At 26.4% G+C, this 17,419-nt stretch overlaps 2 protein-coding genes across 3 annotated transcripts in view; one reads left to right on the top strand and one right to left on the bottom strand.

The window, feature by feature from the left end:
* Positions 1-4,018, bottom strand: part of LOC107436643 (protein CNPPD1) — a 31,211-nt gene extending 27,193 nt beyond the window's left edge. Inside the window, exon 1 of the mRNA XM_016048417.3 lies at positions 3,720-4,018. Coding sequence (XP_015903903.1) covers positions 3,720-3,866 — 147 coding nt within the window. The 5' untranslated portion in view covers positions 3,867-4,018. The remainder of the gene's footprint in view (positions 1-3,719) is intronic.
* A 114-nt stretch (positions 4,019-4,132) lies between these two features.
* LOC107436644 (E3 ubiquitin-protein ligase RNF13) overlaps positions 4,133-17,419 on the top strand; it is a 31,556-nt gene continuing 18,269 nt past the window's right edge. For both annotated transcript variants that reach the window (XM_043040290.2, XM_043040291.2), the window contains exons 1-6: positions 4,133-4,262; positions 5,963-6,065; positions 6,532-6,621; positions 11,051-11,173; positions 14,665-14,755; positions 17,164-17,251. In XM_043040290.2, the coding sequence (XP_042896224.1) occupies positions 5,985-6,065; positions 6,532-6,621; positions 11,051-11,173; positions 14,665-14,755; positions 17,164-17,251 (473 nt within the window). In that variant the 5' untranslated portion in view covers positions 4,133-4,262; positions 5,963-5,984. The remainder of the gene's footprint in view (positions 4,263-5,962; positions 6,066-6,531; positions 6,622-11,050; positions 11,174-14,664; positions 14,756-17,163; positions 17,252-17,419) is intronic.

The raw sequence follows: 17,419 nt of genomic DNA, 5'->3' as shown, positions 1-17,419 counted from the left end.
CTTTTTAAAAAAAAATTTTATACTGAAAAAAACCCATTTATAGTTCATTTCTCTGGTTGTTTTATTTGTCTGCAAATAAACTGTTACGTTAAGGTACAAAATTTCATTTGAAGAAACTTTAAATAGGAACAAATCTGAACACCATAAATTACAATTCTGTAAATTTCTCTTGTTAAAATGAAAAGATTTTATTTTAATTTTATTATCTTTGCAAGTTAAACTTCACTTTTTCATTTCTTCATTAGGCTCAGTATAAGTACTCTTCTTGTGCGCAAAACTGAAATATGATTGCATAAAATTCAAATAAAAGTCAAACAACAAAGTTTTTGTGTATAACTTCATATTCAATATTTGAAATTTGTGTGAAATATATATGTTGGATTACACTTAATTTTTACCATATTAATCTCCATCTGACCACGTTGAAATCACAGACAAATTTGAATTTTTCAATGATAGTGCTGCAGATTCATACTGTTAATTCTGGTATTGGGCAAACTTAAAAAATCATATAAAAAATATAGCGATATAATATTTTGCAATAATAAAAAAATTTCAAATTCTTCCAATTTTAAAATTCAAGTTGAGTGAATCCACAAATTGAACTTGTTTTAGACAGTTTGCCTTCTCCTAAGTAATTATAACATAACCTCCTGCTTCTAATAATATGATTCTGCAGTTGAGTTAATGCATTCTCCTAAGTAATCACTGCATACCAGCATTGAATAATATGTTTCAGCCGTCGAGTTACCCCTTCTCTCAACCCAGGAAGACGCACACCTCTAGAACAAATGTTAAATCGCTTGGGGTCATTCCATGACCAAAAATAAAATTTAGTAATACGAAGCTTAAAAAAAAAGAATTTTTATTGAAAATCTAATATTGAGTATTATTGAGTTCAATTGTTTAACTATTTGAAGCATTCTTTTTGCAATGGAATTTTATAAAACATAATATTTAAAAAGACTAACTTAATTTATATATCATAACTTAGAACTTGCTTAAAACTTAAAATTTTTTTCAAGTAAATTGATTAAATTATAATTTAAATCACTGCTATATGAATATACATTCGAAAAACGCAAATTAATATACCAAAAGTTAAGCACTAATGATAAAATGTTGATAATTTGATTAATATAAACATGGTAATAATTTTTCATAAATTAAAAAATCAGGGTTGGGTTTTTGACGTCAAAAAGTGGTTTTTGACATGACAAGGGTATAATACTGGTTTAAACCGTCAAAAACCCGTCAAAAATGTCAAAAACTGAAGTTTGCCAAGAAAATATATAAACTTCAAAACTACCAACAGTTGCCATGCATTATATTGAAATTTAATTATACTATAGGTAATCAGCAGGTTTTAAAATATTTTTTAATTAAAATTAAGGTAAAATAACAGATTTAAAATCTCAGAAATTTATATTCAAATGCATGTGCAGAAAAATTTTGCACAAAAATTGTTTAAATATTTATATTTAAAAAATTTTTTTTTCTTTTTGATACTTAAGAAAATTAAAAGTTTATTACTATGCATTTTTGACATATAAGGAACATATAACTAATATTTATAAGGAACTTACAAGTTATGTTGTATAAATACAAACTTGATACAAGTGTATAAAAAAAATTTTTTAATGTTATACCGAATATCTTTATTATCCAGTATGTTAATTTGAATTTAAAAGTAGTTATATTTGTGAATAATGATAAATATAATTCATATTGTTTATTATATTTATTTATAATTATTACACTTATCATTTTAAAACAATTTTTACCTCTTAATTTTTTCCCCCACTTGTATTAAGAATACAAATAATGCATATCTTGAAAGCAAGAAGTAATTATTCAACAGCTGAATATTTAGATATTCAACAAAACTATGTATATAGTATTCAGCAAAATGAAATTCACAAGTATTTGGATAAACTAAATTTTCAGCATAGTAAATGAATAGGCTGAATATACTGTAAATCGACACTAACTACTCTGTGTATTTAACAGAAAGCACTTAAATTTGTATTGTCTTATGTTAAAAAGATTATTAAGAAGATTTAAAAGAATATTAAAAAGATTTTTCTTTAAAAGATGTCTAATGTACAAAACTGCTAATGTTTATCTTTAAAAATGTCTAATTTTTAGTATAATCTATACTATACACTAAATTTGGTTATAAATAAATTTCTTAATAATATCACTGCAGATTTTCAATAACACATGAAAATGAATACATAATATTACAAAAGATGTGAGCTTTCAAAAGTACAAGATTTTGGTTACTATTCAAAATATAAGTGTTTCTTCAAAATTTTAAATTTATTTTTTCTAGAACATATTTAGAAACACTATCCTTTATAAAAAATATATAAATTTTATGTATTAATTAAATTTCACATATGAATATAGGTTTTTGACATTTTCGACATTTTTGACAGTGAGGTTTTTGACGTGACGGTTTAAACCATGGTTTAAACTGTCAAAAACTGTCACATGTCAAAAACCTGCCAACCCTGTAAAAAATTAAGGAACCCTTAACCCCAGTGTTTATACAATTATATTATTCAGTCAGCCATCCCAACTAAAGCATGTTTGTATGCTCTCAGAGCCAGTTGAATACATTCCATTTCATGTATATCAAATTAACTCTTTAATTATATCAAATTATAATCATACTCAATTATAATCAAAAATCTCAAATTAACTCAATTTATCTTTAACTGTTAAAAAGTTTTTCCTTAAATTAAAATAAATTATAATTATTTTGCTTTTAAGGTAAAAACTAAGAGATTTCCGCATCGTGATCTGTGGTACAATTATCGCCAAGTTTTGTTAACTTCCGGGCAGTGGCCCGCAAGAAACTAAAAAAAACATCACAGAAAGGGACCAACTCAAAAGGTATAAATCGTTGCCACCCTCGGGCAAACATCTACAGCTTTTTTTTAAAAAATGTACATGTTTAAAATATATTTGGCACTTTGGCGATTGTAGTTGGCGTGACAGATCACGATACGAAATATCCCCAAAACTAGTGCTCTAGAATAGTGAATTAAAAAAAAAAACAAAACACATTGGGAAAAAAAAAGTGGCTGAAAAAACTGGGACAGATTTTTTAAGCTAGGACCACTTTTTCAATCCCTGGGTTGGCCAGCAAGAAAGATAATCCAACTTCAAAGGTAGCTCATAGCTATCCTAACAAACCTATACATATTTTTAAAAAATTTTTTAGGTTCAGAGGTGCATGTTTGTAATAAAGCTTGCATATTGCTACCTAATTATGTACAACAGAATATACTTTAAAAAAAATATATTTTGGCTTAACAATAAAAAAACTTTATAGAAGAAATTGCTATTTGCCAGGATACTTTTTTTTATTTGATACATTAATTCAGTAATAAAGACTTAAATATTAATTGAACTCAGTTGTATCAACAGCTGTTGTTAAAGTAAATGGATAGAAACCTGCCTAAACAAGTTTCTATCTTAAAATGTCGTATCAAAACAAATATTGGGAGTGCATTTTTAATTTTTTATAGTACTATAATGAGGAAGAATTGTTTAAGCGACTGCCAGATAATGCTGTCCGGCCTTTGTTATTATTAAAGAAACAACGCAATCTAAATCTGTCCCAAAATTCGAGGCATACCAAATCATTTTAGCACAGTTAAGTATTTTTACTATAGAAGAAGAAAACCTGGATAAAAATTTATTATTACTTCTTCGAAATCATCATAGTCGCACATGTTTTCATCAATATCGTATTCTTTAGGATCCGTAATGACATCTTTATATTCTACATGAATACAACTTTTTGTCAATAAGTTAGAAACTTCTGACAGCGATGAATAATTATGACCCCTCATACTTTAATTTGTAACAAAAATACTAAAAACATTAGACGAACACTAAATAATAACAAAATTAACCAACACCTTAAAAACAATACGATTGACTTATTTATTTTTTGTTTTTGTTATTGGAAGGTTACGTAAACCAACGATCTCAAATTCGATTGGATGACAGGAGATGACGAGTTCTTTTTGTTAAAAAATAAGATAGCTCTCAACTACTTGTTTTTGCATGGTTGATTTTAGCAAAACTTCAATATTAACTACGCATTTTACATCTTCAGGTTGGCAATAAGAGCTCAATCACATGGTAATGTTTATTATTAGTGTTTACCTATTTGCTTGTCAAAATTTGAAGTTACGTTTAACTGGATAAGTTCTTTGATCAGCTCAATGATTCCTTACTTTGGGGTATTTTGTTTAGTTTTGCTATTGTTTTTTTTATCTGTGTATCTCATGCTTATAACTGAACTAAATTGACAAATTTTTAAAACCAGTTAGTTTTTTTGTTGTTTTTGTTTATTCTCATGTGATAGATTATAATTTCCTAAAAAAGTTTCGTGTGCTAATATGTATTATTTTATTTTTCGGTGAACATTATTTATTATTTATTAAGTTCGGTGAACATTATTTATTAAGAATTCATTCTAAATTTTGAATTAGAACTTCGTTTCATTGAATTACATCCGTAGATATTACAATAATGTTTTGTTTAATTGTATTATTGTCAAACGCTTAAGTAAAATAAAAACAGTTAAAAAATTTCACTAAATATCATTTTTGCAGTTTCAACGATTTATTAAGTGACAATAATTTTCTACTACTAATCTAGAAATTGATTTTTTAAAGAAAAAGTCGACATTATCATTTAAAGATGAAAATCGGCTTCAGAAAATCCCTGACGAAAGAGAAAAACCTTATATATTTAAAATATATGCAGAATATATGAACTAAATCTGCAAAACTAAAAATTTTTTTCCAAGACCTCAACATAATATGAGATTACTATTGTATAAATTCAGCTATACCTAAAAATACATATTGTAGCAAATATAAATAGTTGTAGAAAATATAAAGTCCTGAAAAATTTCACATAAAAATTTTATATTATTTTAGTTGAATTTTGTAGAATAATGACTAGATTGTAGTAATTCCTTTTGTAATTAAGTCTGTAACTAAAAATAAAAAACTCCAGAAGGTGGAGTTTTTTTTTTTAGTTTTTTGGAGATTTTTTAAAAATGAGTATCAACAAATTTATTTGTTTTTTTATTAATTCCTTTTATTAATTTTTTTATGAATAAAAAGAAAACTTAAATGGAAAATAATCTACTATGCCTTGCTGGAAGGTTTCTGCTACTAAGAATATATGTAGCTAGATAGTCTGTTGTTTATGAGTATTTTAATTTAGTTACTTGTTTTATTATCAGTATCATAACATGGTATTAATTTTCAATTAAATGTTTAGCTGCAAGTATTTTTCTCTTTAGCATTTTTGTTATTGCAGATTATGATAGTAATATTTTGTTAATATAATACCGGGGATATATTATTTATTATCATTATTTTCTTTTTACTATTCTATAATTGTATTTCGAATAAAAATCGACTAAATTTTAGGAGTGGCAGTATTTTTCTAAGTATTAATAACAACTGAACATTTAAAGTTTGTGTACATGATCAGTCTCTTTGTTGTAATGATGAATTAAATTACAGTAGGGAACCGATTATCCGGAACGATCAGGACCATCGCTATTCCGGATAACTGATTTTTCCGGTTTTCTGAATCGCTACAAAAAGCTGTTTTTTTTTGTTGTCAAACTCAACTAAATAAAAATATATTTGGAAATAATCTTAAAAAGAAGAACAAACGATGAAGTAATACACTAATGATTGTTTCCGAAATGATGGTAAGGTAAACATCTTTCAAAAAAGAAAGAAAAATCTTGAAATCTTATGAGGAAAATTTTTTTTTTTATTTTTAAAAATGGCATGAAAATTTATCGAATTTTGTTCCGGTTTTCTGATTTCCGGATAACGGGTTCTGTACTGTATTATTTTTTTTATCCATTATTTTTATTTTTTGCATTTATTTATATTTATCTTTGTCTTAGGAATACAAATGTGGAATTCACTATGTGTAGACTAATAAAAACTACCTTTTGCGTTATATTTTTGCTGCCTGTTTTTCTTCTTATTGATGGTAAAATTATTGTGGTAAGTAAAATTTCTTTCAATCTTTATAAATGAGTAAATGGCAACATAAGTACAAAAAACAATGTGTGCGCATCTGCAAATAGCAAGTGGGTGATATTAAGTTTAGGAATCTCAGATTTTTATAGGAAGGCCTTATTTGAATAATAGGGCAATTCCTGTTTTAATTATTTTGCGGTCATGGATGTATTGTTTTTCCTATCTTTCCTGATTTGAGGTGTATTTTGTTTAACAACAGAAATAGGTTTGAGTTATACTAGCTTTAAAATAGACAGAAATGACTTCTATGATTATGAATATGAGGATAATTCCATATTTTTAATAGAAGTTAGACAACTGTTCAAATAAAGCTCTTAATTTCAATAAGAATAGACACACAAAAAAACTTTTTGCAAATGATATTGATGTAAAATGTCAAAGCTTAAAAAATCAATTATTTCGCAATTGTTTTTATATTTTCTTCTTTTAGTTTGAAGATGACAGGAGGATTGATGAGTTTCATTCAACTGAGTTGCCATATTCACTTAAAAAAGTTGACGATGATTTACATGATAGAACAGTAAGGCTATAAATTATATGTTATTTTTATCCGCATGATTTAGAAATGTAATATGCTTATTAGACCTGAAAATGTCATAGATATACACATCATAATATTGTAAAAATCCACGACTACCAGCTCATACTGTTTTCTGTAATATTTCTTTAGATTGATGCATTATCTAATGAATAATTTTTAATTATTCATTGAGAAATAAATAATTTTATTTATTATATTTACTTAACTTTTTAATTGTTAACAGTAGTAGAATCTAGATTGTCCAAAACTTTTTCCTTAAAATGGTTATTTTCAAATTTATTTTTAGTCCTTTGGATTTATATTATCTTCTCTATTTGTAAAGTGCTATGGTGACTCAATGTCATAAAATATTAGCCTTTTTTAACATTATTTAGATTAACTGGATGAGTTTTTGCAACACCTAAAGACGTTCTTTCACCCTTTATTTAATTCTACCTTGAAACCAGATTTCTTTCTTGTTATTAAAAAAATGAGCATTGAGGATAAATTTTTATACAAATTTGATACAAATACAAAAAAGTATAAGCACCTGTTCAATAAAGGAAACGTTCCGTTTTAATCATTTAAGGAAATTTGACTACCATCAATATCATAAGTGTTGTATCCCTCACACAGGGCTGCTGACTGCCTATGATTTTTTTGGAATTTTTTTGTTACTGTAGTAGCTAAGTTTATGTTTTAATGTATGTCTCTTTTTTAAAATTTGATTTAAAGCTATTCTTCACAACACTATATGTAAATTTTTCTAAAATTCATATGCAATGCCGCTTTGTTCCTGTTCTCTTGTGGTGAGACTTTTAAAATGTTGTCAAAATTAGCAAAAATTCTAAAAGTCTTAGTTTTTAATTGTTTAGCATTCTATAAAATATTTTGCAAAGAACATAGAAGTTGGCAACCTTGCACACAAAAAAGGAGGTATCATTAGTCATTAAGAGAAATTCCATAGCTACTTCACTGTTTTATTAAGTGGGAGGGGGGAGGGTGACTTATTCTTTATATTGCTAGACTTACAAAAGAACTGATGAGTTTCTATAAACAAGTAAAACATTTTGTGAAGTTGTTTAGGATCTGCTAAGTTATGGTTTACCATTATGGTTCCCTCTTCTGCTGAAAAGAAGCATTTGATGTTATATGTAATTATCTAGATTTTTTTTTCTCTCCATAAAAGTTTATATAATTTGTTTGATTAATCACTGCAATTCGATGATTTTAATTATAATGACTGCTTTTTGTCATTGCTTTGGCGGTAACAGTACTTTTCCCATTGCAGTGACAAAGATGTGTAATTTGCTCAAAACCAAGTGTTTATTTTACAACAAATTTATAAAAGTTCGGTGTTTGATCTTTCTTCTCATAAATATTTTTCTTCTTTTTCTTGTTTGATTACTTCAACTTTATTTAACTTTTCATTATTTATGATAAATATATTAGATAGTTATAATTATATTAATATTCAATAATTATATTAGGTAAAGATATCAAACTTATAAGCTCTGTGTTGCTTTTTTGTGATAATTGGCAAACTTTATGTTTTAGTTAAACCATTTAGTAAAAATATTGACTGACTGTTAATAAAAATGATCATAAAAATGACGATTCTGCCTGATACCATTGCAAATTTGCTTTAACACCTTATTTCTTAATTTTTAGTTGCTTTCATTTTAATTATTTAATATAATAATAAAAAATGACACTCAACTGTAATAATAATAATGATAGAAAAAGACAATTTTCACAGCTGGCGCTGCAGTAATGCTGCCAGGGTTTTATAACTGTATTACTGTGTATTTTTCTGTAACATCTAATATAGATAAGTAGTCATCCAAAGTGGATCATCTTTAAATGTGCTTAAAATAAAAAGAATAGATAAACAAGATTATGTAACAACACATTTATTTTCACACTGCTTTTTTTAAAAAATTTAATAATTATATTAGATTCATTATCATCTCAAATAAAATATTAAATGCTCTAGAATATTACCAATACTAGTGCTTATATTTTTAATTTATCAATATCCAAAAAGTGTGCAAATTAATATGATTAAAAAGGGAATCAGAATTGCTTGCGATTTCTATAAAACTAAAATTAGGCAAAGCTTGGGTGATAAGCATGTTTCCAGTTGAGTCTACATAGAGTAGATTGATTTCAAGTTATGTTTACCATAACTATTTTCAAAGAACTTGTATTTTTTTTAAATAAATAAATAAAAACAATATTTTGTTTGTAACTTACAATTTTTTTTAACTTTAATATTTTTTTAATAACTCATCTAAAAATTTTCAATTAACATATTCTAAAAAAATATTTATTCAATTAGTTTATTAATCCAAAATATTTTCAAGAACATTTTGAATTCTTGGAAAAAATTTTCATAAGCGAAAATTATAATTTATGTCATTTCTTAATTTACATCAATAAAAAATTGGAACTTTTGAAAATGTTAAATTTCAAATATTAGCAGAAAAGTCAAAAAATCTTTTTGGTTTGTTTATGTGTAAATTTTCTTATTACCACTAAAAAATCCTGTTAATAGGTATAATCTGTTATAACCTATTAACAGGTATAACCTGTTAATAGGTTATAAGAAATCCTGTATCACATAGTCTCTAATATATCAGAGCCTTCATGTGCAGAATTGTATTATCTTTTTGATATTTTTCCCACAAATAGCATTACGAATTTGTCTAAGAAAAGAAAAAGAATATTTGTTGCTGAGATATGCATAAGATAAATAAAATAATTATTTATTTCATATGCAGGTAACAGCTGTAATAGCTGCAGTTCAAAATAATTTTAAATTTGTATGTGTTTTAATAAATTTTATTTTTGGTTATATTATTTTGTTAAATTATCTGTTAGTTAAATTGTTAGATCCTAGTTAATTAATATTTTGTGTTGTATTTTTATTTCATGTATGGGAAGAATTTTATTATCTTAACAAAATATTTATAATGCTGATTGCAAGTTTTTAGTTAGTTTTAGAGTCTGCTAAAAGTGTTCACTACTTTATGATAACTAATTTTATTCATTTGTAGTTCTTTTAAGCAAGTGGATTAGAAATCAACAAAGATACTTTAATTTTGTCGTACCTGCTAAATATCCAGGAAATAAAAGTAAAATTTGAAAAAAATAGTAAATGCTTTCTCGTTTTATTAAAATTTTATTTTTGATATTTAATAAATAGGTTGTTTCTTGTAAAATCATATTCATTCATGTGTTTCACAGCAGACTCAACTGATAAATATTTATATTTCTGATTATATTTTCTTGTTATGTTTATTTCTACAGGTTATTTGCGCACCTTGAAAGTCTTGAAAAATCATTAATTTCAATATTGAACAAAATTTGACATGAAATGTCATGATTCAAACTATTTTTTTAAAAAAAAATCATGGAAAGTTATAGATTTAAGTCACCAAAAAATCTAATTTTTAAAATGGAATTTACCACACCCCTCTAGTTTCACAGTGTTTCAAATATCAGAATTTGTAACAAAATCTCTACACACAGTCATATTTTATTGAAATATGAAATATTTTTATCATGTTCTTTAAAAATTATGGCGTTCTTTCAAAAAAATAAAAGAAAGAACATCATTTCCAGATCGAATTATCTTTTAAACTTCCCTGATTTCAGATTTTTATTTATTTATTTATTATTTTTATTTTGTTTTATCAATTTAAAATTCTAGCTGAAGCAAGTCAGCCATTGGCGATTTTTTAAATTCCGAAATGAGAACAGAAAAATCGCGAGTATTTCTTTCTTTTCGGATGAACAAGAAAAGTATCTTTAGAATATAATTCTGCAGAAAAAAAAAGGATTTGATTTTGCATTTATTTCAGCTATTTTATTGATTCAACTCTTTCTTTACTCTGTTTTTCAAATTTTAATTCTATAAATATGAAAATGCAGAGTGTAACAATTTTGGTTATACCTATCATTTCAATTAATGTTGCCATAATGCTTTTTTAAACTGATTGTTGTGTTTTTGTTGGAGAAAACAGTAACTTCATTAAGTCATGAAAAATTCTTGGAATTAGTCATGAAAAGTCATAGATTTGAAAATCGAAAATATAGCAGATACCCTGTTTCTAGTTTAATTTTGTATCTTTATTTCTAAATTAAGTTTAGCAATAATGTAAAAACTTCATTTTCTTCACATTATGACTTTCATTCCTTTCTAAATGTCTGATATTATTCAGTCTGATGAGTGCAATCAGCAGTTGACTACACTCTTTATTTATTGCAGCAAGGAAATAGTGCCTGTTATTTTAAAACTGTAAAAATATGGTGGGCTTCTATTTTCAAAAAGATAAAATAAAATATCATTTATTAATATGTTTTAAATGTATTTTTTTTTAGTTGTAAATGATTTTGTATCTGTATTGTTTTCTGTTTCTTATAGGGAGTGATATTACTTGCGAACCCCCCTGATGCCTGTGCACCAATATTAGGCCCGCCTGAACAAAATTCATCTCTCAATTGGTTTGTGCTTATTGCAGGAAATCTCTGTGATTATGTCACTAAAGTAAATTATTTTCTCTGCATTAAATTTTTTTCCAATCTTTACCAATATATTTATGTATGTATAATTTCTAATTGTATAATTATATTGTTTACTTTTGTGGGAAAATCTGATATTTCCCTGAATCTTGTAAATGTAATAATTTGAATTTTCATACTTTTTTCAAAGATATTGTGCTGTAGAATTGGACTCTATCATCCAAGGTTTATATAAAAAAAGGGGGCAGGAATTGAAGTCAACAATTTCAACTAAAATGCAAGATTGTAAGGATAGAAATGTTAAACAATTTCTGATATCATGTATCAGAGTTATTCTCAAATTTTTTTCTGAAGATATGCGTGAATTTTCCCTTCAAGGGTTAAGATATTTATTAGGTAATTCTAGGTATATATTCTATGCCAACATTCCCCCTGAGATACACATGTGTGACAAAACACAGAAGTTTTAAAAATTGCACTTAAATTTTTAAAATCGGCACATTATATTTTGGCAGAATTTCAACAGTGTTCTCTACTGTTTATGATTCTTACAAATTGAAAAAACTTTAGAAGATAAATTCTTTATTATAGCTGTTAACTTGTACACTTTAAAAGTAAAGTCATTTTTCCACTTGCATGATTGTTTTAGTGTTAGATTAAAACAATGATTAATGTACATTACAAATAAGAATTTTTTTTACTTAACTCTATCTTAAAAACACTTTGCCCAACATTAACAAATATTTTTTTTAAACAGTGGGAGTTTTTTAAACAGTTATTTAATTTAAAGCAAATATAGTATGTCAAGAATCAAATTAAATCACTAATTTTGCTACCACTAGAAAATTTTCTATAAATTGTATTTATGTTGGTAGCTATGTTTTTGTTTCTTAAAAGTATTTGTTTATATTGTACTCTAATTTTCTAATGTATTCTAGCTTGATCTCTTGCGAAAATGTTGTCCATTGTTTAGATAGAAAATATAAAATTTTTAATTCCTTTAAATTAAATTAAAATGAAAGAATTTTTTATTCTTTTAAATTAAAATTAAAAGAATTTAAAATTTTCAATTTCTTTTTAAATTTTTATTCTACTGTATAATTTAAAAAGGATACAAAAAATTACCTTTGTAATCTTATAAAAAATTTAGAAACTTATTTTTTTAGGCAGAAACTTTTTTTTCACAATAAAAATCATTCTTTTAGTTATACAATATTGCTTAAAAAAGTTGTTGATACATTATGTTTTGTGGTGGATCTAGGTTGAAAAAGATAAACTTGGATGAAATAATTATTTTTGAATTTGTGACTTATGAGTTATTTGTGCTAAAGCGGACTTGAAAAGTAAAGGAGCATATTTAAGTGACATTATATACTTGCATATACTCATCTCACATATAATTTTGACCCCACTCCATTTTCTGCAAAGAAAAGCGGGGAAAAAAATTGGGATCACACATATAAGTCTACCCCTACTTATAGAGAAATCGATAATTTTCTTTTATATAAATTTTTCCTGGCATTTAGAAATTAAGAAAAAGTTTATTTAAAAAAATAATAATTTAACAAAAATATGAAAATCTATCAAACTTGGTTTCTGAATTGATTCGTTGAATAATTCATTAAAGTATTTTTCTGCCATTGGTTCATCATCATAAACATTGGTGCCTGTGCACGTATCTTCAGAATCAGAATAGTCAATTTCATCTAAATTATTATATATCGCATCATATTTGGTGCCGTCGAGTGGATTCTTATACAATACTTTTGAAATGACTTAACTATCATTTCTTCTGGTATTGCTTTCCAAGCATCCATCATCCAGTGTGTGATAAAAACAATATCCAGTTTCCTTAAATTTCGCTCCTTTGTTTTTGTAGTAAAACCAGAACCTTTTCAATCTGCCCAATATTTTCTCATATTTTCTTTAAGAGGCTTATTAAGGCATGCATCTAGGGATTGAAGGATGGATGTCCTGGCATGACTGCTAGCATAGTTTTTAAATTTGCAGCTTCTATTTTACTTTCTTCTTCACAGTAGTGCATAAAAAGTAAAAGAATGAAAAGGTCAAAAAAAGATATCCTCTTTAATAGGACACCTGGTCTTTTGTTTCACACATTATCTACCTAATCCAATCCTCTTAATTCGTTCATCCAACTTCTTTTGGCTGTGCAAATGAGTATGCCAGAAGTTAACACTGCAGTATTTGTGAGAGTTTTCCATTTGAAAATGATCTTTGAGGAAGCTTACTGCCGTGAACCAAATATGAAAGAACTACCATGAAATTTGTCCTTTTATGCCTAATTGTTTTTACAATGTTAGTTTTTCCCCCCGTTTTGGTGCACTTTCCTATTTCCAGGGAGGTCGAATCATATGAGGGTTTAAACCATATATTCAACTTAAGAAAGTTCAAAAGGAATTTCTTTTTCTCGTAATATATAGTTGAAATTCCATAATTTTTTTTCAAATCCCTGGGTAACCTTGTGAGATTAGTTAGTGTTCGTATACATACTTTAAATCAGTTCATAAACAGGCTAGACCAACCTGCTGATGAAAGAAAATTGCTGTCTGTGTTGAATGGTGTATCTTTTGTAAGCTTCAGTGCTCTCAAACGAATACTAGTTTGAATTATTATTTTTCTACATTACATTACCATTTTTTCTCCAGTTCAAATCCCAAAATTTTAAAGTTTACTAGCCCTAGAACAGAAGCTGTTCAATGGCGTAGGGCACTTTTTGATTCAATTCTTCATTGATGCCAAATTGATTTGAAGTAGCACTGTTAACTGTAGTCTCTGTCAAGGAAATAACTTTATGTTTAAACCTTGTATTATAAGGCAATTTTTCTTTTTTGAATAATCTACCATAATATTAGAAAATCAAAGCCAGAAAGGAGAAAAAAAAAGCATTTGTTATCAAGATTAAGCAAGCTAAAACTACCTGTAACAGCAATGGGACAGGATTGCAGATGATATAAAAGTGAGAATGGATTTTGTCACTGATGCTGCAAAACCAATTCAAACCAGATAGATGACAAGGAAATACTGTTCGCTTCTGTTTTTCCTCTGATGATTCGATCCATATTGCATGTTTTTGCAACTCTCGAAAATTCTACCTCGGCTGCTCTCTGCTGGGGTTAGATGGGAATATGTTTCACTGGAAGAAATAAGATGCCAAGAAAATTTTCAACTTTTTGACCTGTAAATAAGCTGGCTTTATATAAATAATTCTTTTGTATTAAATTTTTTGACTTAAATGCAAGTATATATGGTAAATTATTTTTTATGCATATACATAAATTTATTATTTTTTATTGTTACTGTACCATATTTCTAGCTTAAGTTATAAATTTTTGCTTAGAGCTATGATTCATTATGTTTTTTCTTCATACATTTTGATTGATATCGAATTTCATGAAATTATAAAATTATATTGCACTTAAAAGTTTTATTTCACATATCCTATTATGCAGTTTCTTTTAAAGTTTTTTTTGAGAACTTAGTTTTGATATTTTTTAGGTCAGTAATGCTCAATCAGCTGGTTTTTCTGCTGCTATAATATATACCTTAAGAGGGAGTAGTGTTAATGCAAATCAGAAAATCTATCAAGGTATTACATTTATTTATCTACTCGTTTAATTCTTATTTTTAAAAAAATATTATCCCTGAATTATACAAAGAACTCAAACATAATTTTTATTTTATATAGTATGTTTTACCGTATGTTTTATATAGGCTACTTTTTTAAAAAAATGTTTAAGCAAATATTTGTTGAGGTCTGCCTATTAAATAGTTAGATTTTTTTATTTCATTTTCTTTTCAAATTGCAGTATAATATCCTTGTATTCTTTTACATTAGGTGTAAACATTTTACACACAAGATGCACATCGTTGAATTTTAAAGATATACTTTAAAACCGTATGTTTGGCGCAGCATGTCCTCCTGTGGACTTTGTGCCATTAATCCCTATATTCAATTCAATTCACATCATTGAATTTAGTTTCAATATTTTGAAAATACCATTTGTTAAAAAAAGATAATTTAGAGGTAGTAACTCACTCTATTGAAATCTTGCTAATAATTCAAGTTGTAGTTTTGCATTTAGCTTGTTATAGCTGATAAAGTAATATGAAGATTGTTACGGAAAGATTTCACCATCACATTTTAAGGAGCGGTGATTATGTAATATTTCTATTGTAAAATAAATTGTTTCTGATGATTTTTAGTTTTTCATGTTACTCTTTTCAATAGTTAGCCTAAATAATCAATTATTTTGTATTAGATTTGTACAAAAATATTTTTTTGTTGCTAGTGTTTCTCAATTGAATATATAACAGTTTTTCCTGCCATGAATACATTCTGTCCTAAACTGAATTTAAGGCTAACAGTTAGAGAGTAGAAAACACAAATTTTTTTAAACTCAGAACACGTTTTTTTTGCATATTATTCTCTGCTAGACAGTTTTATATTTTATAAATAATATTATACTTGGGAAATTACATTTTGGGTATCCTCTTTGTTAGAGAATTTGTTTGGAGCTATGACACCTCTATGTAAGGGAATGTGCTATATCTGGAATTGTTAGGACTTGGATGAGTCCTCAAAATAGATTTTTCCTGATACTTCAATATGAATTCAAAGTAAACATCAATACCTATGTTGGACAATAACAAAATTTGAAGTTTAATTTCCTTTAGTAATATATAGTTATATTTTAAATGACATTTAATCAATTTAAGAATATTTATTTGGATAAAATAAATGCTGTGAGTAAAAAGAATAACTAAATTAAAATATAAGCAAACAAGGAAGAATGTCTCCCCCTCCACAAATCTCCCCCTCCAAGTTTTTTAATGAAAAAAAATGTTTTTCTTCAACATGCAAACTTGATTGTGGCAACATCATAAACGGAATTGTCGATGATAGAGAAGTTATTAAAAAAGTCTGAAGCACAGCCACAGAGCCTGATGGCACGCAGTGCTCTCAAAGGCCATTCAAATGAAACTTCATTCGTTTCTAAGTTTTTTTTCTTCATTAACCTATCTGTGGTTTTGCATGTAGAAAGTCATATTTTTTTTAATCCTCCCAAATAATCAGACACATAAAAAACTTTACTCCATTTTCTACCTACAAATGTCCATGCTGAAAAAGCCTTTCATTTTTATGGGACAAAACACCCATTTATCAGTAGATAGGGGGCAAATTACCTTTAATACCACAGTTTTCTGAATGGAGGGAATTAGCCTGAACCATTTGTGTTGGATGTTTGGTAATCATATGTAACCATGTAAGTTGTTTAAAAAAAGGTATGAACATTTGAAAGCAGTGAGAATGAAGATGTCAAAACCGCCAATGGGTCAAATGTTTTTGTTTTTCCAATAACTTTTTGTGCTCATCACTTATATAGAAGGCTAATCTTCGCAAACTTTTGTAATTAAAAATTATGTTTTCCAATCATTGCTAGTGAATTATATCTTTAACTAATTTTTACTTAATTTTCTGATTTAGACTCTTCGCTTTATTAGACTGCACTCCTCTCTAATTTTATTTTTTCTTAATAACTGAGTTTTTTTCTATCTTTTAGTTGCACTGCTGAAAAAGAAAATAAATAAATAAAAAATAATAGTAATTTTTTTATGAGAGGAATAGAACTTTTTTAAAGATGTCCATGTATGGGACCTTTGTACTCTGTATAAAGGGGAGATTATTTCAGACAAACCAAACTGTTTTAAATTTTATTTATTTTAAAGCCCAAATCTTTCTTGTTTTTAAAAATTGTCAAATTTTTTGACTTTATTGCTGTCATTATATTTTATATCACATTTTTTATAAACTACTATGGGTTAAACTTATTGGAAGAGCTCTATTATGTCAGCACAAGTTTTTGATATAGAAAACTATCTATTGTGTAGTTCTGAGGAAATAATTCTTTGATAATAAACATATTATCTGAAATTAATAAGGAAATTTTAGCTTTTATTTTTACGATAATTTATTTATAAAAATCTTTATTTCAGGTTATCTACCTAACATTACTGCTGTTTTAGTTAGAACTAATGCTGGAATTATCATAAAAGAGAACTATTTGTATACAATAAATAAAAGGTAACTCTTATTATTTTTTTCTTAAAAGAAATTTTTTCATTTTTTTTTTTGTTCAGTGAAAATGTTTTTGATCTTCAAAATTATGTGTATGTAAATTTTTTTGCATTTATTTTTAAATTATTTGTTTTAAACTATGTACTGAATTCAAATCGTTTTTTTTCTTATTCT

The sequence above is a fragment of the Parasteatoda tepidariorum genome, chromosome X2, assembly GCF_043381705.1.
Source record: "Parasteatoda tepidariorum isolate YZ-2023 chromosome X2, CAS_Ptep_4.0, whole genome shotgun sequence".
Classification (NCBI taxonomy): domain Eukaryota; kingdom Metazoa; phylum Arthropoda; class Arachnida; order Araneae; family Theridiidae; genus Parasteatoda; species Parasteatoda tepidariorum.
The sequence above is the reverse complement of the archived record's forward strand: the minus strand, read 5'-3'. Positions and strand labels throughout refer to the sequence as shown.